At 31.8% G+C, this 23,717-nt stretch overlaps 1 protein-coding gene across 4 annotated transcripts in view; it reads right to left on the reverse strand.

The window, feature by feature from the left end:
- The window catches only part of LOC113403058 (supervillin-like), a 182,131-nt gene that overhangs the window by 156,343 nt on the left and 2,071 nt on the right, over positions 1 to 23,717 (reverse strand). For 3 of the 4 annotated variants that reach the window (XM_026643493.2, XM_026643492.2, XM_026643490.2), the window contains exons 1-3: positions 19,275 to 19,458; positions 5,234 to 5,538; positions 3,972 to 4,947 (exon numbers count right to left, since the gene is read on the reverse strand). In XM_026643493.2, the coding sequence (XP_026499278.2) occupies positions 3,972 to 4,947; positions 5,234 to 5,349 (1,092 nt within the window). In that variant the 5' untranslated portion in view covers positions 5,350 to 5,538; positions 19,275 to 19,458. Of the gene's footprint in view, positions 1 to 3,971; positions 4,948 to 5,233; positions 5,539 to 19,274; positions 19,459 to 23,717 lie in introns of those variants that run through there. The other variant, XM_026643491.2, reaches the window with a different exon arrangement.

A 23,717-nucleotide genomic window follows, 5' to 3' on the forward strand; every position in this document is an offset into this window, starting at 1 on the left:
TAAGTAAAAGTATGGAAATTTCTAAAAAATCCAGTCGGTCTTGCATGGTTCTGTAATCAGGAAGACTTTACAAAACAGATTATAACAGAAAATTGTATTCACTTAAGAATTCAGTAACTGCTCTTCGTGAAAATACAAAGCATTAAAAAAAGGTGCAAAAATTGTTTTTTTTTTAATAATTTAAGAAAGAGAACATTTAATTTCGAAGACCCAATATAAGCGTAATCTTATTTATAATTAGAAAAATATTTATAAAGGAATAAAAACTATTGTTTGTCTTTAGAAGGGCTTATGCAAGAATTAGGGCATTATAACAATTTTTAGAAAAACGCATACAATTATCAACACAAATCAACGTCTGCCAATTTAATTGTTTTCTCCATACTTTATAAACTAAAAATGATGGTCGACTAGTGTGTCTTCACACCGGGACTAGCGACGCGATGCACGTCGAATTAGTTTCTGCTTAGCCGGCGATGCCGATATTGGTGCTGTGATGTTGAACACTACATTTATGTATGTGGTCTGCCCTGCTCACAGGGAACACTTACGCCAATGCCACGAAGGAAAATTTTAGGTAAGACGACTATATCGGTTGACTCTAGATAGATCTTTTTCTAAAACAAATCACTAATAATGCTATTAACGTTATCCAAAGAGCAATTGAAGAAATAAAATAAAACTATAAAAAATTTGCCAATCACCAGTTTATTTAAAATAAAGAAGTAATATTACAAAACACATTTGAAAATGAACAAATCAATTCGCCGAATGATGGGCGCGTCCTAAATATTTAGTTAGTTATTATCTAAGAAGCCTAGAACAAAAGTAATAAGAGAACCTACACGAAGTTGTTATTGATTTATCTCTTTCATTGGAACTCGCAACTCTTAACCGTTAAAACTATTAAGGCAAACAAATTATTTAATAAAAATGAAACGCGCGGACGTTGTACATAATTGGCTTACAAATTACGCATACTACATGCTCCTACCATGTAAAGGCAGTACCATATGAGGCGTTTAAATGAAGCTTCGATAATTTACATGCAATATGACATAGCCATATTCGCTCGAACACTTGACCCCTTTGCATGTGATAAGTTTGATTATCGAACGCGATCACAGTGGCCTAATTGCAGTAAAGCGGTGGACTTTATTGAACTGATTACAAATTGACAATGTTACGTTGCGTTTATTTGTAGTAAAAATAACATGCGTAAACGATATTGTTGTTTTAAATTCCTTTCTTTATTCAGTTGCTCTACAAACGAATATTAATATCTCGTTTAGCTGTTGTTTAAAGGATTAGTGATCTTGTCTAATTAAGGACACAAGAAATATAACATCGGTTGGCGGCGCATTGACCTTGTAACGAATGGTTTATATTCGTGCAGGTACCTACAAATAATTTGTCATTATTTTCCATATCAATACACACATATATGTATATATATTATGGACCTGAAAAGCTCGATTGCTTGAACACGCTAACGTCAGGAGGAAAAAGTCTGACCAAAAAAAATATCTGAACTCACTAAGACAACTACATTTATTGAGAAAGGTTACTATAATATGCTTCGGTTCAATGCGGAAATATTTAACGGAACAAATTGTCAACAAACTAATTGCCTTAAAAATATAATAAGGGAAATGACATTGTTAACATATCTGAGAAGTGACAATTATTTAAATGTTTTATTGCATAGGAAATATTATCATTTGTGATATAAATTTAAGACGAAACCTTGGCTTTAATAGCCGATCGCAGTTTCCTCAGAAAAGCCAAGCGAATAGCTGTTGAGTGTAGATTATCTTTGTAACTAGCAACGTGCAGGGGTGAAGGTTGTACGAGAAGACCATATTTGGTATGTTGTAATAACTAACGGAGAGTCAAGTTTAACAACTTACTATTATTTAAAATTAAAACAAGTCCACTGTTATTAGCCGGCCTTCGAATTGTAGATCGGGTTTAATTCATTTTCACAGACGCCTGACAAAAAGTTGATACCATTAATTAATTTATGTCAAAGTAACTACTGACGAACGGGGTGATTATTCTGTTCATATTACAGACACTTATCAGAATCGTCACATTATCAAAGCTAAAATAATGTTTCGTAAAAAATATAATATCCGCAAACAAAGTTGTTTTTTACAAGTAAAGAAATATTATTATTATAATACCTATACCTAAGTCAATACCTTTGTTATCTAAGTTCAAAGTATCCAATTTGTTACGATAATGACGACGTTCGTAACACATTAGTTCATATATCAAAAATAAATCACGATTAAAAAATAAACAATTGTTATTGTTACTAAATACTCACTTTAAGTAAACAGTGTTGTTTACAAGTATTCGAACCAATAATCATCAGTTAAGATCTACATAACATATCCACGATGCCACATTTAAACAATAGGATTTATTATCCCAGATTAATCCATTATAAAGTAACTTATAAATCATTCTTATTAAATTAGGCTTAGTTTGCCCTTAAATAGACTTCCTTATGTCCAATAGGAGATAAAAGGCTGCCAATAGAGCATGAACGAGCAGAATGGTGTCAAGTATGACATGTTGAGGGCAACTTGTTAGTTATGGTTGTAGAAGACTAATCAGAAATCGCATATTGACATTATTCACGAACGACTGACTCGTAAGTTTTATAGCTATCTAGATCACAAAATCCTGGATTGAAAGTCCGACGAAAAAAAATATAGAAATAAATTCACACTAGCAGCGGGAAATTTCAATGCCGACGCGTGGTTTGAAAAACACGTGGAGACTTTGGTCCTGCGATTGTGTCGGATTGTCGTCCCGTCGGGTTGCGAGAGTGAGGGGATAAAGGGGACACTTGTGTGTGTGTGTGCACATTTTTGCAACATACCCTACTATCTCCAGCGCAGTTAACTAGTCTTCTATGAACTCGATATTCGTGACCGAATGACCTCAGCGAAGGGCATTATGATCGTTTATTCCTTGCGACGTTGTTTTTAAATACCTATCGATAGTACGAAAACAATAATAAAATAATAAACGCCCGAAAACAAACTAGTGCGTAATTAATATATAAGTAATAATAAGTTAAATTCATAATTTAAATTCCGTTGACAATAACCTATAGAGTACGAATACATACGTCTATCAACGAAAATATTCTCGCTTTTTTTGTTAAAGACAATTACAAAAGAATTGATCATGTTTTGTAAAATTGTTGCAACCTATAGATTAAAATTTATTGAGATTTCGAAGAGAAAATCTCAGTTTTGAAATTAATAAAAAAAATATATATGAAAATGTTTACAATAATGTGTATAATATCATGTAACAGACTGTTATTGCTTTACAAGTCATTAGAACAAATGTATTCCTTTTTAAATCTTAAAACTTTTATTCATTTTTCTATGGGTATGATCATTTCTGCTCAACGCGTCCCATTTTTTTATCCTAGTCAATGTAGTATAAATGATTAAAAATCTGAATAACTAGATTATTTTTGTTTTTTCCTACATGAACACGTTATCAGTTAAATTCGACGTCATCAGTAACTTATATTGTAGGAATAACCTTGATTAATGTACTATCTATACTAAGTTTTGACTTTAAAGATTATCGGAAATTAAGCGTGAAGTTGACGTGTTATACGCCCACACGTATTGATTTCTTGTCTTCGAAGAAACGGAAGTAACATAAGAAGCCTTTTAATAAATACTTGATTAAAAGTAGCAACACACTAGGTTTGACGCTACTGTAAAATATCTGATGAAAATGAATATTCCAAATTTTGATTTAATTTTAAGCCCTTTTTTCTATTTGTGCCTATTGGCTCTCCTAGAATTCGCTACAGTTTAAGTAAAACGTAATTAACGTACCCATTTAAATTTTACAATTTTAAAATGACTTCCGTCATTAACAATGAAAACTTAATTTTTAATTACGTTTACTTTATTCTACTTTTTACTCACCGAATTATTTTCACCGTCTATCCCATTTTCAACGAGAATATCCTCAAACAATACATCAGCTTCGCACGGTGAACAAAGATTACTGAGCAATTCACTGAATCTTTCTACTCTTCGAACACACACAGCACCTAGTAACCCAACTTCAGACTCCACTACTTTTGGCACAACACCTTTATCCACTTTCACCTTATCGTCAGTTTTATTAATAGCTATTGTTTCCTTTATGGGAATGTATGAATTACTGCAACTAGTTTTGAGCACGTTGTTCTGCGGCGGAGTTTCGTCTTTTACAAAAACATCATTAACCTGACATTCATTTTTCTTATTTTCATCTACCAGGTCATTAAACAAATCTTCAAACTTATCCTTTTCCGAATTCATTGATTGGTTCTTATCGCCAAGGATATCATTCAATATATCATCGACGTTAACGCTCTTATCTTCGTCATTTATACAACCTATTTTAGATTCATCAGTCAAAGATATTCTATTTTTCCTTTCGTCTAATTTTAAACAGTTTTTATCGTCAACAATTTTTCCTTTAGGACTACTCACTAAACAATTACTTTTGTCTTTTTCTAAAATATTTTTATTAATGGAATGTTTTAATTTCGATCTAGTAGCACCATTTTCTTTTTCCGAAAAGCTCGTGGTTGACGAGTTTTTCAAATTTTCTTTTTCATGGCTTTGTCTTCTATTAGAATTTGTTCGTGTTTTATCTCTATCTAATAGTTTGGCATTTTTGGGCGATTTATTTTTTTCTTCTTCTAATAGAGATAGAACTGAAGAGCTTCTAATTGATTTTTTTGGCGACTGGTAAGAGTCAGAGTTAGTAGCGGCGGCTCTGAGACGTGACGTTCGTGTAGTTCTAATAGGAACTGAAGTAGAGGCTGTGTTGAGATTTAATTCAGAAGAAGACTTAAGATTAGTTACTGTATCTTCTAATGGAGACCGGCTAGCTGCTTTTTTTGGACGCCTGAAATGAAAAGGATTTTAAGATTTATTTTAAATCTATAATAGCGTAATTAATTAATTTCAATCCCATTATTTTGGGCTTTTGTTGTCCCCATTCCTAGCACAAGCTTTACGCTTTATTGGATTTAGTTATATATTTTTTTGAAAATATGAATATTTATTATTTCTTAAAATTAACATTATTATTATTATTTATAAAAAAATAACGATATAAATGTTAAATTCAATTAAATTATTAATTGAAATACCAAATTAAATAATTGATATTAAAAGGTATATTGGCTCACCTCTCAGTCACATTTGCGGAAAATAGAGTCGCTGTCCTTGCTGTCAGTTGTTTCCTTCGTTCTTCTTTGTATTTTTGTATCCTGGCCGTTCGGGCCTCATCTGCGGACTGACTCATATCGTCCTCGAAGTTCAGATGATGTCACGTACGCCAACAATGTTTGTCTTTTCTGAAGGTTTGAGCGTCCTTAAATCTAGAGTGTATCTTGTCTAGCATTGCGACATTAAGCAAGTAGTAGGGCGGAATAATTGGCAGTGATGTATACAGGCTAAGGCTGGAGGTAGGCGTTGAAAGCTCGTGCGGTATCTGAAATTTGAAACATTTTAATTAATACTTAAAACTTTCTTATTTCATTTATTTTTAATTTCATCTCAAAACAAAATGCGATGTAATTGTAAAAATAAAATGATTGCATTTTATAACATTTCAGAAGACCAAATCCACTCATTCTCTACAAATTAATTAGGTTATCTTTTTGCAGCAATACAAACCACATATCCATTAAAACCGAAGTGGACCGCACGTGTGAAATTAGATCTGGTGTGACATCATTCTCGCGTGCAATACGAGAGATGGCGGTTAGCAAAATCGGAGAATAAAACAATGCTGTTTAACTTATCATGAAGCTTAGATTGCGTTTCCAGGCACATCGGCCTTTGTTCCATTGTTACGGTCCTCCCGTAAAGTATGGGTAATAGGAATGGTTGTGTTACGCACTACATTAAGCGTCACACTTAAGAAATGGCTTGTTTTTTGTTTAGTTATTAATCATCTTTCATTATTCCTTTGTTATGTTATTAATTATTATGAATTTTCTGTTAGTCGCTATATAATTGATTGTGTAAGTGTTTAACCTACACTTGAAAAAACAAGCAAATGTACTGACGATTATATAAATCAAATCCTGAATATACAACTCTTAAATCTTTTAAAACTGACAATTATTTGATTATCTTGTCCTCAATTTAATACGTCTTAGGTATGTATTTGAATGAACTTATAATTACTATAGCGTTACATTAGCCTTACAATGAAAAGTCAACTATACAACAGCATATGAAGAAATAGCTTTAGTTAATCGGCAATTTTTGTCAAATTACCAAAATAATTCGCTGTTTTAATTGAATAAGTTTTGATATCATTTCGACATTAAATTGTATTGTTATATTCATACTAATCTGAGTTTTAGTATCTGAGTTTTAGTATATAGTAAGATATTGTTTATTCTTTTTAAGAACATGGACAGAATTGTATGTTATGGAAGAGCGGGCCCTTCTGTCACGAGTATTATATTATACTCACTAGAGGGTCCCAACCTTTATTTGCTATGTACAACTTGATAAAGAATAAACTATTTTTCATTTTCAATCTGTAAACCAGGATACGGGGTGGTAGGGTTTTGTGAAGTGCCGTTTGGGTTTCAACTCATCCGTCGGGTGTTCAACCGCTTTTGTATAAGATATTACTATTAAATATAATAGTAATCAACATTTATTACTATTTTAGTTTTCGAGTTGTCTAATTGACACATATAAGATTTGATATCAAATCTTGTTTGATGGTAGATTTTTGACTATCAATAAGCAAGTGTAAACACTTCTATATTGAATAAAGATTTTTGACTTTGGCTTTGATTTTGGAAATGAGTCTGACGTCAGGTTCATTGAAATGGATTATTCTGTAAGCTCGGTCGAAATTCAATTTGTTAAAGCTTATTGCGATTTTGGGGTAGCATTTGTAGTAAGGTACTGTCGAATATACAAATTAGATTTTTATAATAATACTTCAATCAATCAATAAAACTATATTTCGTTCGCTCGTTTCTGAGATAAATGAGAAATGAAAACTCAGAGCGAGATGGGGCCGATGTAGCGCGTGAGTCAGAGAGGCCGCGAAATCATTTAAAAACAGATATAAAAAAATAAGTATTTTATATTCTCGCTTAAGAATATCATATAGGTACTATTGTATAATATGAGGAAAATATCCTTTTATAACTGGTTTCATTTTTCAATTGACCAAGATATCCATATTAGGAATTTTTACAACTTTTTTAATTGTACACCAAGAAAACGTACAAAAAAGAAAAAAAACTAAAAGAACGGTTTTAACAATATGCTACCAATGCGACCAGAGACCAAACACATTTATATCATCAGTCAGACATTACGAAAAAACTCGACAAAACAACAGTTAACAATTAAAATTGTAGTGTTTCATTTTAGAAATGTGCGTGAGCCTGTGCTATGTTTTATTACACAGTGGACCTCATCGTGTAAAATATCAATGATTTTCCGGCGCATGGTGGTTTAAAGAGTGTTTTTTCTTATTACACCAATGTATATTAAAAGAGACAAATACACTATCAGATCAATCAACTAGTCTGATTTTATACTAAAAAAAATTCAAAATTGCTTTTTGTCTGTTACTTGAGAATGGAAATATGTACTTTTAATGTATTTACCAAATTAATACATAACATGATTTATAGAGTAATTCTATTAACAAAGTTACGTGTAATAACTATGATAAAAGAATAACTGTTATAGTAATCTGATTCAAGTATAAGTTTTAGTGTTCATTTCTCTACACGTTTTAGATTTTTATAGAAAAGCAACATAGGGGACGCTGAAACCGACTCCCAGCGGGCGGTGAAAATTTACATTGTGTTTTATTTTTAATTATTATTATAAACTGATCGAGTTTCATGGCAAATATTAAAATAATCCGTTGGGTAACTAACATACAAAATCAAACTTTATATACTTTCAAATGAAGTGTGTCACATGGTAGTGACAAAAAAATATGTCAACTTATGTTATCTATGTTTATTTAATTTGACATATACCTACATGCGAACATTTAACGCTGTTAAGATAAAAATTAATCACACCGATCAATTTTATTTTAATATCATACAACTATACAAATCTATCAATTTAATTACATATTTATATTCCAATTAGTAATCACATTAATGTTAATAATTTGTTATAACGAAAAATACTTCTTTCGTTATAAAAGTTACCGTACACCGATACATGAAAACAATTTTGCCCAGTTATCCTTCCTAAATTTGAATAATAATTAAGAATTAGGGATGGATCGAATATTCATTTCATGTTCGGTATTGCATATGGCTGATTATTCGTTTGAAATGCTGGCTATTATACCGTGTATGAACTATGATTGAAAAGTTGATATCAAAATTTTCTGAGGTTTTACAATAATTTAATTAAGTATTTACCAATGTTTTATGCAAGCATATTTAGGTATTATAATTATGTGGATATTTTAGCGTTAGAAAAATGTTCAAAGCTGACTCTAACTCGTTTTTTTTTTTTACGGCAGCTTTTTGTGGACATTATAAGTGGTCACCACTGCCCCTAGACATAAGCATATGAAATTTTGACCATTTCTTACATAAGCAATGCGCCACCAATTTTGGGAACTAAGATGTTATGTTTTCCGTTTCACTTTAGTTCGATAAAAAAACTCTCATAGTTTTGCAACGATAGCGCGTTCCGAATCCGAATGTTGGATAAACATAATTTACTAAACCGAATATAAAAAACAGAATAAAGACACACATACTGAGAAAATATAATAATAATTTGTCTCTACCAATAAAATATAATACGCCAAAACTATTTACTTAAAATACCTAATGATACCTAAGAGTGTTACCTGTGTCTGTTATAGTTAAGATATCCCCATACTCACATCCACACACACACACACACACGAACGTATATTGTTTAGGTACGATTCAAATTAATGGCATATCAGTCCAAGATAGGTTAATGAACAAACGTTAATAAACGCATTAAAATCGAACTCGAATATCTCGACACATAAATCAGCAAATGCGTACATCGTGTGATAAATGCATCGTCCAGATAATATTAATCGTTACGAGCGTGCTGTATTAAACAGATAACCTCATAACATAGATCAATAAAGTAATCACTCTTAAACAATACACAGAGAACAGACACGTTCCGTGAGCCATTTGTTCGCAACATCAATCACACCGCGGACGATACGAAAAGTTTAATCGAAAATTAAACATCGAATATTAACATAAAATAAAAAATTAAAAAATTATCGAATATGAAATTCTACTTTCAAAATATATATTTACAAACAGTAAGATAAAATATTCATTCTAAACGTACAATACATTGGCTGACCACAGAGTGTCTTCAATATGTTTTCGAAACATAACTATGCGGATAGTTAATTATTTAAATTAAACTAGCTGAGGAAATAATCAGCTGATATGATACATAGCTGAGGAAACAAAACATTATTGAATAATAACATTAAGATCTCTCCATCGACAATTTAATTAATTCATATTCAGCGAGCTAGAGCGTTATTACCTTTCTTTAAACGGTTTTCATTAACAAGCGTTCGTCATTACTTACTACGAATCAAATAAACATAAGACATATTTAAATTGATAAACATAAAACATTAAAAATTTCTATCGATTTTTTTCTTAGAATGTTTCTATATTTAAATAACAGTAAGCAAATAAGCGCGTAGTTATCTAAATGTATCTCTAGAAGTAATCAAGTGAACAATTCCACAGTTTTTATCATACTGTGTTCATCTCTCACACTCTGATTCACACGTCAGAGACGCAATGATTATGTCTGCGCACATCGATGACTTACGTTGTTTTTACACACTCGAGCCGGGTTACGCATTAACTTAACGAATATATACTTCGACATTACGTGCTATGATATTTTTAAGATCGAATAGGTAAATATTAAAGACAGCGTAATGGTTCTTTAGGACATATGCGTAGTTTATGATTATAATTCATTACGTGCGCCAGGCTGAAGGAAAACATATGTGTGCGATGGAAATCTGCCACGTTTGCATCCACCTGAACACATTGTGGTAGCGTGTTGGAATAAGGTCCAACCCCATACCTCAAAAGGAGAAAAAGATTAAGCCGAGCCCAAATTCATATATTTAATTTAATTACTTCGATAAAGTTTTTACTACAACATGAATGTTCCTATTTCTAACAGTGCAAACCAAGTACCTAATTTTATTAATTAATAGATATGACAACAGTATATTTGTCCCATCACCACGGATAGATATAAATGGCAGATATAAATGAGGCCGACATCACTTATGTAATGGAATATAATTTTGGCATTCTAAAATAACTTCATTACATTACAAAAAAAAATCAATACCTTAATTTAACCTAGACAATTTAAGCTTAGACAAAAAACCTGTTGAATAAATATTATTAGGTAGACTACCCAGTGTATGTCATATCCGTATATCGGCAATGCGCCACCGAGCCTAGAAACTAATATTTAATCTACCCGTGTCTGTAATATAATATCCACCAACCCGCATTGGAGCAGCGTGGTGTAGGTGTGGCAGTACCTTCCCAGACTGACTTGCAAAGCCAAATAAAACTATACCACCAAATCCTAATTTAATTACAAAATAATTTATAAGTTCAAGTGTGGAAAGTACTTAATAGCAAATACCATTCCTGTGTATTTAAGTATACATAATTAGTTGTTTAAGCATAAGTGAACAACGGGTCCGCGCGATGACTAGCACTTAACACGAATACAATTTTGCAAGATTAATAGCGCAGAAAATAAAAGTCGTTCAGATTAAACATAGTGACACCATAAGCCTTACAGGAAAATCATCAACGTCAATTTCCCATTGGAATAATCTCCATTCCATATAATCGATAAATCAAATATCGAATATTAATTAATTTAAATCTCATGTTAAAAGAAAACCATTAATACGGTCTATTACACAATATAAGATAATAAAGATTATAAAAAAGCGTGAAGATGGCATTCATTAACTTCCATGCAGAATAAATAATAATTTAATTATTTTAAACGTCGGTAAAGAGAAACTACGTACTCAGTGTCTTACCGATTCTTCTTGTTATTGAACATTCCGTATTCAGTACTTTAAATTTAAATTAATATATAACAATGACCGATGAATGATTTAAAAGTGCTCGTAAGATATATATTGATATAACGTACATATATAATCGTGCGTAAAATATATATTGGTATAATTTTATTATGAATTGATTTATACATCATTTTGCAAATTCAAGTTGGACTACTGACTTGAACACTACACCAAATTTTTTTATATCCCTTTTTTGTTTATCATAATTCTGCTCTAGTTCAGCAGTGATGAAAAACGTTATGAAAAATCTTGCAAGTTTCGAATGGAATCCGCATTAATCGAATAAACTCCAAATCTTCTCTCCAAGCGACCTTTGCCCAGCAGTGGGACAATTGCAAGCGCTACTCTCATAGCCTTTATATTTGTACGCATTGTCACATCCGGTCTGAATTTACTTTATCATGAGATTTAAAGTCATCTAAACGTGAAAATACCAACGTGTATTTATAGCTGAGGTTTTGCGTTATAAATCATCGCGTTACGACGTAACGAGCAATATTTTATCATATTTGAGATATCTCCAATGTATATCCCTTAGTCACCGAGCTCGTCAACTTCAACATCAATTTCAATATTCGAGGATTTTTTTTAAACGAGACCATCGATGATTATACATGACAGCTACGTTATCATTCTCACGAATACAAACTGGAACGGATTCTGATACCCCACTAAACGACCTTATCTGTTGCTGTATTTCAATGTCTTTGAAATATGGCACGAATATTTCATGATTCACAGATAAACTCGTTGAGGATTTAAATATGCTCAATATAGTTTGAAACTATTATTATACAATAATATATTACACTTAATTATACTCAAACACATAATTGCATGTTTTTTTGTTTATGATTAATACCACGTTCAGTACCAACTTAAATAGCGATAGAAAACATCCGTAACCATTTCAAAATAACGGTGCCTTAGAACAATCGAACCATTTAAATTTTGCTTATTTTACCGATTTTTAGTTATTTAGTACTTTGAAATCACAAACAGACAAACACATAATATTAATTGATATATGTATGCATAAATATTAGACTTAAAATTTAAAATACTATTTTATAGCAAGCAGAAATAAATTAAAAATACAAATCGTCGATAGCTAACGTAGTCGATTGGCAGCGCTTCGACATTGCCGAAAATTTGAATAACAATAACACATTGCCAATAGGCACATGTGACCACATCGTAGCCAATTCACCATTTTAAATTAGCAAAAAATACATGAAGACAAGCAAAAAACAACATGAATTACATCATAGAGTTCGTATCGTGATGCAAAAAACTACATCGACTTCCATCAATCTTGGTATTGCCAATGCAGACGATTATAAATCGAAACGATCGTTATATAACACTTATTCGCAGAGTTCAATGCATAAATCATTATTCTCGCCACATCCCGCTCCGGGAGCGAAACAAAAATAAATTCAGATCACACTGAAAACGATCTCTGCACGAGGTCTCGAGTATTCGCGATAAGGGATCGAGGACATTTTCATATAAAAGAGGGAGTCCCGAGTGTCTCTTAAGAACATTAACGATAACACTGACGGCATAAATATAAGAAAACAGCGAGATCATTAAGGCAATACACATGGGATGCACCGTTAATCTAGTGAATAGCTTATGGGGCCGCAGTACTCGATGTTCTCGGTTTGAGCCCCTGGTCGGACCGTTAAAATATTATTGGATTTTTGCGTCGATAAATTCTCAGTCAGCAGCACGGAGTCTGATAATTGGCTGTGTTAACACACCCGTGCTTCGGCAAGCACGTAACACTTTTTTCCTATAGGTGAAGTCTTTCGACTAGAATCAGATTTCACGTCCCATCGGATTATGAGAAAATATAGTGCACATTTATGTCTGCTGACACACTTGAATACTACTAGGTATACGTCCAGCGAAAATGACTAGACTCCCTTGAGAATTACCGCCGACGGCGAAATTGGTCAGGAGGATATCACAAATGTATATACTTTTAGTTAACTCAATATCTCACTAGAAATATACGAAGAAGCAACTACATAGTTATACAAGTGTAGTATCGAAAACAAACAAGTTATGATATATTTTGCACGTGACAATGATAAATTGAATGCAAAAGCTATGCTGTATGAGGTTAATTAGTCTATCAATAGCAATAGTAGTGTAGTTATTGAGACAATATTATGCGATAGACTGTTATGACCTTATTTAATGATCCTTAATGAAACCTTGCAATTAAAACATCGGATTATACAACAAGCTTTATCAAACAAATCGTTATTATTTATTACTTAATAGAGTAGATTTTTTATTGCCGTATTATTTTTACAAGCTTTTTAGTAATTAGGTATGGTATAGGTCATATTTTGAATTGAATTGAATTCTTAACTTGTCCTCACCGCGGATATAGGTAAAAATTTCCCTATTTTAATGCACTGATCACAATTGATACTTTGCACAAAACTAAAGTTAATATAAAAAAGGAAATGAACACTTAAGATTTTATAAGACGAAAACCGTCGGCGGACGTTGTCACGTATTATATACGAAAACCTCCGAAACTCGCTACATACTACATACGTATAGTATAAGTATGATGTATGTATATTGGTTCAGAAGATTTTATTTATTAGAGATAAGTTTATACTACTTTTTATTTTTTTTATAGTAACTTTATACCTATAATTTACCGAAATTAATTTAGGATAAGCGTAAACATGTTTTCATTTCAGTCGAGTGTTTGGCGCTGTACTCGTAAATACACCCATTCCTGGAAGTTTATCTTTGAACGTGAGCTTAACTTCACTGTGACATATGATATGAATACGATAATACTATATGTCAATATTAACACAGCTCATAAACATAAATGCGACGAGCAGTCGACCGTTCGTTCGGAACTTTCCTTATATCACAAACTTGTTTTACGAAACGCTCCCTCGATACTTTCTTTGTTCATTTACGTAAGTCGATATTAATAATTATATTATTTAAATTTCATCACGTAGTTTTTATTATGTACTGTTTGTTTATGTATGTTTCATATTTCCTGGGGGATAAGGCAAGCACGTTTGGATAATTAGTCTATTTAAATAATTAAACCGCTAAATGTGAACACTTTGTATTCATATGATCCATGTTCTGATTCAAAAGATAAGCGAGCCAGTACATTTAACAGGTACAATATTTCTTACTCGAACTTCCTATGGTAGACTTAGAGAGAAATATTGATTATTTCGAAGCGCCTAGAAGTATTGAGGCTTGAATAGAAGAGAACAAGAGTTTCAACAGAATTGTAGAGTGCTGTCGATTTATCGACGTTCGACTTACCTAAATTAAGGAACAGCTAATGATTCTAGAGTGCCAATATGAGCGAAGATGACTACTTACTAATAGTCTCATAGGTAGATGAGACTCATAGCCATTAAGGAGAATAAATCCCATTTTATTTGTTACTTTAAAAAACCATTTAAGTGATTTTCAATATTCGGATTATGGGGCGAATAAAATGTGAATATCAAACAACCTAACCGATATCGAAACGTTTCAAATGAGAAGTTACTTAACGTTCTGTAAATCATTCTCGTCACACGAATCATGTGCATAAATATATTATCGCAATTTGCAAAAGTCGCCGATGATTCAGAGCTACGTACTTCTCTTGCTATTGCTAGGAAGCTATTAAGTTGATTAGAAATGCCCGTCAAACGGTTTAATCTCGAACTAATGGACATATAATACATACGCTTAAACAAATCAATTTCTCTTTGTCTTAGTTTATTTAATGCTTCGTCAATTAATGTGACTAATATGGATTGATGGCGAAATTACCATAAGGTCATTTAAATTGCTTTGCTCAGTTAATCAACACAATAAGAAAGAAGACTGAGCTCGTGATAAAACGTCTTCGAGAATTTGTGATATAAAAAAAAACTTATATTTTTCGAATTGAAGCTTTATTAATATTACGATAAGGTATATTCGAGAAATGACTAATCAAATATTAGTTCTTTTCTTTGTTGACAATACACATTTTAACTTATAAACAGATAATATTGAATAAGTCTATAGATGAATTGAGACGTTATTAATCGTCTAACCTCCGCAATATGACAAGGTAAACCAGTTATTATATAGGGTTTCACTGTCTTTTCCTATGCCATAATGTAACGACTGACAAATGAAGATTCTAAACATAGTGCATTATAACTGAATTGAAATTCAAACTAGTGCGTCTCTAACGACTTCAAAAGAATATTTTCGCAATTGATTTAAACGTGATATTTAGTTGAACAGGTGAGAAACATTGTATGTTAAATTTATATAAATAAAACCTGCATAATTAATCCTGCAACGTGTCTTTTTTTCCAGAACCAAATATACTCACTTTCAAGGCTATAATTCTTTTACAAATAACATAAATTCTTTATCAGAACAAAGCAAACAAATAAAATGTTCTATATTATATATTATCAGAATGAAGAATCGCTATGACAACAAGCGAACAAGACTGTTACTTAAAAATATAAACGAATCGCAAAAAAAAAACGGACCAATCAGCATCCGCATTTGGAAGTATCTGTAGTCACTTGAAGTAGGTCAGGTTTGGAATAACTGTACCTACATTATTCTTTTACAATTAATATTGATAAGTGTAATTATTAAAACAAAGATAATTACTTTACTAAATAAATATGGGTTTTTGCGTAATGAATATAGGACTGTGATTGACTTGGAGACGCAACAGAATTATCTATAAATTAAGACATAGCTTGCTTCATGTCTGTGTTTTCTTCGATATAGAATAAAGTATATGAATCTAAATTTCTTTGTAGGAGCCCAGCAAGAATTTTAAGAATGTGATCTTACACTACCTTATAATAATAAAATAAAAAATATAAACATTCTGGTTAAACATTATCGACTATTAAGTGGGCAATATATTGATCTATTATATATATTGAGCCCTATATATAAATTAAGACCTTTACGACCACCATTTCATTTTAAATATTTATATAACAATATGTTCGTACGAGAATCTACTTGTGCAATAAAGTAAAATCAAATACTGCATGCATTTTGGATCTTTAAAAATTTAATTGCTATTTTTTCAAGATGGAAACGGAACGCTTGAAATTCAACGAGTTTAGAATTCGTTGATTTTTTATAATCTATTAGTTTTTATATCAAATACTATTTTATGTCAAAATACTTTTTTTTTGCGAATGAAAAATCGAATACATTGCCCCATGATGGATTGATTTACTACGCGAAATTGGAAACTTTTTCTTATCTTATCAACGACAATAAATTTCAAATTGTAAATTGGTCATATATTATCAAATTCGATACAATATTACAAGAACGTTTAATCTTTTAATTTCTTTCTTAATTTTTATTTCAAGAAATAAAATCATGACAGGAGAGCTCAAAAACGCGAGTCTCGTTGCAGTCAGAAAAAGTACCGTAAATTTCGAGATATGTTTTTTATGTTGCATTGTTCTTTGTTTCTCTCTTTCAACCAATACATCAAATTAAAGCCCGTAAATGTAACTTGGCAAAGGCCTCCTGCTTTTGAGATTTTGAGAAAAAATTCACTAAGATCCTTTAATGCGAGTGATGCGACCAACATGCAATTTCCTCACGTTATTTTCCATATGAACTGCTGGGCTAAGGCCTCCTCTCCCTTGGAGGAGAAGATTTAGAGCATATTCCATCACGCTGCTCCAGTGGTGGATCCACCAACCCGCATTGGAGCAGCAGACCAGCAGCAGACCAGTCGGTAACCAATTAAGTACGAGTCTTATAATCTGATATTTCAGGAAATTATTATAAATTTAATTTTTATTGTTTTTAATTGATAAGATTATCTTACTTCTAAAAATAACTACATATAAAATAAACAAAAAAAAATGATATTTTTACAAATGATAAAATCATATCATTACTATCACACACAAATCACATTAATTTCAGAATTATAAAATCGATACGAGTAAGCATTTAGAATTAGAAAATAGAGATTTCTTAATAATGATATATCTATGTAGGATACGTCTATAGCTCTCCTTGCTCAACCAAGAAAAGTATGAACATCCTTACTGGCGTAATAAGCGCACTGCGTCGTATATCGTGTAAATACATGCAACGTCACATCAACTTTATCGACTAGCCTTAACAATTTTCTCTTCATAAAAGGTCTTTATACTTTAAGCTACAATGAGCATTTGATCGATTTACTATATCAAGAAAAGAACAAAAAAGCAGCACGCGTTACTTTTATATAAAAAAAATATTTATAATAATAATTCTATACATTTATAACATATATCAATCAATAAAATATGAAATCTTTCGCATTCGATATTAAATATAATTCTGTTTTAATCTTTATTTTAAATACACGGATTGGTTTATCAAATAACAATATTTATAAAGCATTAGCACGTTAAAAATAACTCGTAATGCTAATATGAATGTCATAGAATATCTGACTTCTTTTGAGATTTATAACCACAAAGCGAATGATTCAACGATAAATATAGATCAGTGGACGGCGACGGTTTTACAAGAATGGAAAAACATTTATATATGTGTATTTTATACAGTGTAATTACACGGTATACAAAATACAATCCAAAGGTATCCGAACTAATATTATAAATCCATAAGTTTGTTTGTTTATTGCGTTTTCACTACCGAACATCATAAAATTGATTTATGATGAATTTTGCATACGTCTAAGGGTTATATAATAGGAATAAAGGATCGCCCAGTAGCACGCAGAGCCGCGGTCGAAACTAGTACGTTAAAGAAACTTTAGTTAACTCATGTTAATATCAACTTTTGATCCAAAATTGTGTCATTTGCGAATTTATGAGTCACGATCCGGCTTTTTAATGTTGAACTACAGACGCAGCTTCCGAAAAAAAAAAAATATATCTTTGGTTATCTTACAACAATTTCTTAAAACATTTGTCCTTGTGTAGACGTTTCCAACATTTCATACGAGTTTGCAACTTTTTATCTCGTCCTTGTCATGCTATTAACTATTTTGGATGTTACATTTTGTATACCTACGCTATTCCGAATGAACGCAAATTATTTAGATAGGTCACACGGTCAAATAGAGGAGGTACTAATTAAACAATTTAGTTACTATTTACTTTACCTAGTTCATTAAATTTTCCCTTTTAGTTTATGTGTAGCTATTAAACATTTAAATTTTAACTAATTGAACACACGTTATGTTAAATCAATTATTTGTTGTTTGAAATAATATTAGTAAGTTAGTGTATGCATTTCTCATAATAATCTTGTTTTCAAGTCATCCAAACACAATGTTTGTCACCATAAAAGAAAAGGTCTTTCTAAAACTCATACTCTTTGCGTCAGTTTCTTGCGACTCAGCGATGATATCTCAATCATCATCTTTCATCATACAGATCTCATTAGCAGCCTGTGAATTTCCCACTGCTGGGCTGAGGTGGTTGGTGGAATACACATGTGGCAGAATTCCGTTGAAATTAGACACTAGTATTTTCGTCGTCTATAGTTATGCACTGAACAAAAGATTAGTTGCTATTTTTAATGACAACACGATAATAGATAAATATAGCGCTTTATTAAACAACTATCAAGTTCATCGACACGGACTATTTAAGTGCGAGACATGTCCGTTTAAACCATATTTAATATTCATGACCGTTAAGGTCATGTCTAGATTAAAGTAACGGCTCGATTCATCATCGCTTATGTTAATGTCACTTTTGGATTTAATTTTATTTTTATTTCAATAAATAAATTATATGTCTATGGAGATTTGGAAGAAAGTTATACGAACAAGGACAAAATATCTTGTTTCATTCGATTTAGTTTAGCAACTTTCTCTCAATTTAAAAAGATAGATGTAAAATTTACAGATAATTGAATGCGCGACCAGTGAAATTAACGGCTGCGATTATATCGATAAATTGCGTCCATTGCATGTTTCGTAAATGATACCGAAAAAAATAATATATATAAAAATATATTTTATATGTGTCACGGATTACCTTTTATAGGAGTTATCGGCTTGGGTTGCGAGAATATTCGATTTCCAGGTCGACATTAATTAGCATACACAAAACACACCACTTTCCTTGTTTGGATTGTCGCGAAAAGTACCAGGATAACAGAGAGACGCAAGAGTACCAAGAGCGCACCTGTTAGCGCGACGAGAAGAACGATACTGGCACGAAGCGACCCATTAGTCGCGCTCAGAACACGTCACGCGGAAGCCGGTTCTGTCCTGGACACCTCTAACTTGGAATAAAATCAAGAAGCAGATGCATTTGTAGATTGAAATAAAAAATAATTATTTCCTATTACTTTTCTTTTAATTCAACGAGGTTTTAAATTAATTTCTTGTTGATTATTCAGCGAAAATAAAATCTATCAAGTTATGTAAACAATAAACTCTTTGCATATTGATTTAAATATCATCAAGCTTGCAACAAAGGTATGGAATCTTATTTAAGACCAAAGTTGAGTGTAAATCTCTTGAGCAAGAATATATTATATGATTTGGTATGGTAATATATAATATGGTAAGAAATATACTTACAATATTGAACAAAGTATGAAGGTGAACGAATATACAGCGAACATTATTTCCGTTATGGTTTCATAAAATTGCATCATGACACCATAGTGGTAAAGTCAGATACCGGAAATAAGAAATTTCAAATAAGGAACTAATTTTTGCCAAGGTGACCTTATGGTAAGCCAAATGTGGTGAAAGTGAGCTTACTTGGTCAACTCTGTTCGATAAAACATTTAATGGAAATCGATTATCATATTAAACGGGTTTACCTTGTTTAAGTCACTCGATACGTCGTCGTCTTAAAGATTACCATTTGATATACTCGAAGCTATTTTCTTTTTTTTTTATGTTTTATTTATTAAGACATGTAAGACTTCAATTAACATATATAATCAACTAGGTTTTCGGTTATTATTTTCCTAGACGAAACGACTTTTTTATACAGGATTAATGAATATGTTCGTACAATGCGAACGTTGATCAAAGCTTAGGTTTTTTTCCCAGAAATCTGGTTATTTTTTTCTCTATTTTCTCACATCGCGCTTCGTCTCACCTGACCTATACTACCGATTTATTTGTGAAATTTGTGTGATTATTTATGACTTTAATACGCTCTGTTCTCGATAGATACTTGTTTGGTAATGGTAGATTTGCTTAATTCCAAGTTCATGAGTCTCATAGCTTTGAGATCCCACCACTTTTTAATTACTTGAAAGGTGATCACCATCAAATTAGTTATTAGTGGTAGTTTATATTAAAACAAAAAACACACCAACAGAGTAAGTTTTCTGGAAGGAACTCTATGTTGGTATTGAGTTCCTGAATACTCATCTCTATGATAATTAATTATTGTAAATTTGATTAACTCGTACTGTTTTAAGATTAACCTAACATACCTACAAATTTCTGATCTTATACATAGTTGGGCCTAAAGTTTTTTCCCAATTTACATTGCTTGGGAGTCGATTTCCGTTAAACCCGGATCAAGTGTAACCACAATAGCAACGTCCTTGCTGTAATTTCTTATCATTTCAACGAACTAGTGATAAGTGAGTAAGTGGTATTGTCATCATTGCTTACAGATTTTGTGAAATTATTTCATAAATAAAAAAGCGTTGCACTTTTCACAGAATTTTATTTGGTTAACCAATTTCATTTCAATTTTCGATTATTCTATTTTCAATATTCAAAACATAAATCTAATATTAAAAAAAAATAAAATAACATGTTCTGCACGAAAACAAATATTTCGAACGAAGCCGCTAATCAATTTGAAATCGGAACTCGCCGGTTGAATAATTCGTTCGAGATGGTAAGTAAATGTGTAAAGTGATATCTATCCGTAAGCACTTGTCTACAAGTCTCCGGCTTCCGTCTCCACGGTAGCAATATAAATCGCGGCCTTGTACCCTACTTTCGTACAGCAATTACAGAAACAATACATTACTTTTCCCGAGACATAGTCGCGAGAACATTGAGACATGAAGTAGCTATCTACTATGAATATATGTACAATTGTTTTAATGTAGGTATAAGGTCAGAATAAATATGTTATCGCAATGACAATTACATACCACATCCATTAAAAATATTCTAAATATTTTTTCTGTTTCGTGTCATATACAACGCAGTACTAATAAATAAATAAAATTGACATATTTTTACTAATGAAAAATTAAATATATTCTCGACCTAATTAATAGAACGTTCTGGTAAAACAAATAAATATATGTAATAAATAAGATAATTTAAAGAGGTTAGTTTAAATAACAAGAGACAACAATTATATATTTATTTATTTTTTATTTATATTTTGACCGATTGACCCTTGGCCACCTGATAAGCGGTCAACTACATCCAAGAATTAAGCTACTTAAACGAGTATTAACTATTCCTTACTAAGTTACACCACCAACCGTTGAAACTGAAATGTTTATTACGTGTACCTGTTGTATTACATTAGCTCACCTCAAACCAGAAGATACATCTCTAAAATAAAGGTGAAATTTAAAACTACATTAATTCTTATTTATTTTAGCATTTTGGTATTTTGGTACCTTAAGTGAGCAACGGGATTGAGCATATAAACTATCAACCAGTATTTACGACCACTCATAATATATTGTACCGCTAAGATGCAAAACTTAGTAGTGTTTCCAGTTTGAAGGTTGGGTGAGCCAGTGTAACTACAGGCACAAGGGACATAACACGTTAGTTAGTAGTAGTCGATGGGGCATTGCTTGTGTTAGGAACTAGTTACCAGGGTTTGTTTTGCGCAATGATGATGAAAAAAATTGTTAAAATCACGGCGCCTTTGTCAAAGGATAGTTGTGACCACTTACCGCCAGGGGCCCCATTTGGCCATCTGCCAAGAAATGTTATTAAAAAAAACCCTGGCACGGGTTTTAGTGAATTAAAAAAATTTACCAAACACTGGAGTACTTAATGCTACTCAGTAGGATAGTTCCGTTTTAATCTATATAAATGAGAAAGTTAATCTCTTTGTCTGTCTGTTTCTCTTTCACGTCTAAACAATTGAATCCAATTTGATGAAATTTGGTACGAACTAAGCTTGAACTCCAAGGTACATAGTATACAGGATACCTGGCGAAAAAACCCTAAAACGCGAGAGAAACCTCGGCGACAACTAGTAAATAAAATCATTCGGTCGGTAACATTCATTGAATGTTGGAAGTCAACAATATTTTAGAAACGATTTTCTTTTGAAGACAGTAACCGTAACAGTTTATTACAATAAACAAATCATGATTGCACTTAACTGCAAATTCTGTTTTGCGTTTCTTTCTAATTAGTTTATAAAAATAACTTGAGCTCTGGACAGATTTATCAAACTATGCTAATATTATTGCTTTTCGAAAAACCACGATGAGATTAAGATAACAAGATTTAAAAATGGAAACTGTGACAAACACTGAATGTATATTAAAATTAATTTCAAATGACGAGTTGTTACTTTGAAAATGGCGCGCAATGTGAATCATAGGATTGGTTTAAATTATGAAAGTTAATCCCGTTGCTACTAGCCGTAACTATAACTGGTAGCTTAATATGGTACAACAAATCATAAATGTCAAGCAAAATGATCTGTGTTGAATGCCATTAAACTTTTAACGGAATAGAAAAAAATATAATTGTGTATTACGTTGATAAAAATATACTTATAAGTTTTTTGATCGGGTATAAATCTCCCAACTTTACTTGTACTACGGGAAATAACCTTGTTCATGGTTTGTATCCTACTGTTGGGCTACGTACTTTTGATATTAAGACAGTTACAACTCTCATATAAATATAAAATAAGTTGAAAATAACCAATAACTTGTATTGGTATATATTATCATGTTCTTTGAATAATTTCTTTTAAATATTGATATTACGCTTATCTATATGTTTGTATACAAGCCCTTCTTAAGTTGCACCCAATTAAATATCTTGTTTACAAGTTAAACAGTTTATTAATCTGTAGTAACAATGAGTTTTTAATCGTAATTATTTCTTTGCTTTTAGTTAATTTCGCATATATATGCCTATAATAATCCTTGTATATATTTTCGCTAATGGGTAGCTTCCAAGTCACCATACGGGTGGTTGAGGCACGAAATCAGGTTTGAGACGAGTCGCGCCCTTTCCCCAGAGTTCTGCCGAATGCGATCGGGCGGCGCACTGGAGGGGCCGCAGATGCGTTATGTCAAAACGATAGCGTAATGCAGAGGACAGCCATCGCAATGGATTTCAGAATTACCTCAAGGGAGGAATTTTCCCGACATTTAAAAAAAACGACTTTCTATTTAAAAATAAAGTATGGTTTTTCGGTTGAAAACTGCAACTCTACATGTGATGATAACATTAATTTGAACAACAATTTTCTATTAGCCATAAATACAAAACAATA

Source organism: Vanessa tameamea, chromosome 16 (assembly GCF_037043105.1).
Source record: "Vanessa tameamea isolate UH-Manoa-2023 chromosome 16, ilVanTame1 primary haplotype, whole genome shotgun sequence".
NCBI classification, from domain to species: Eukaryota; Metazoa; Arthropoda; class Insecta; order Lepidoptera; family Nymphalidae; genus Vanessa; species Vanessa tameamea.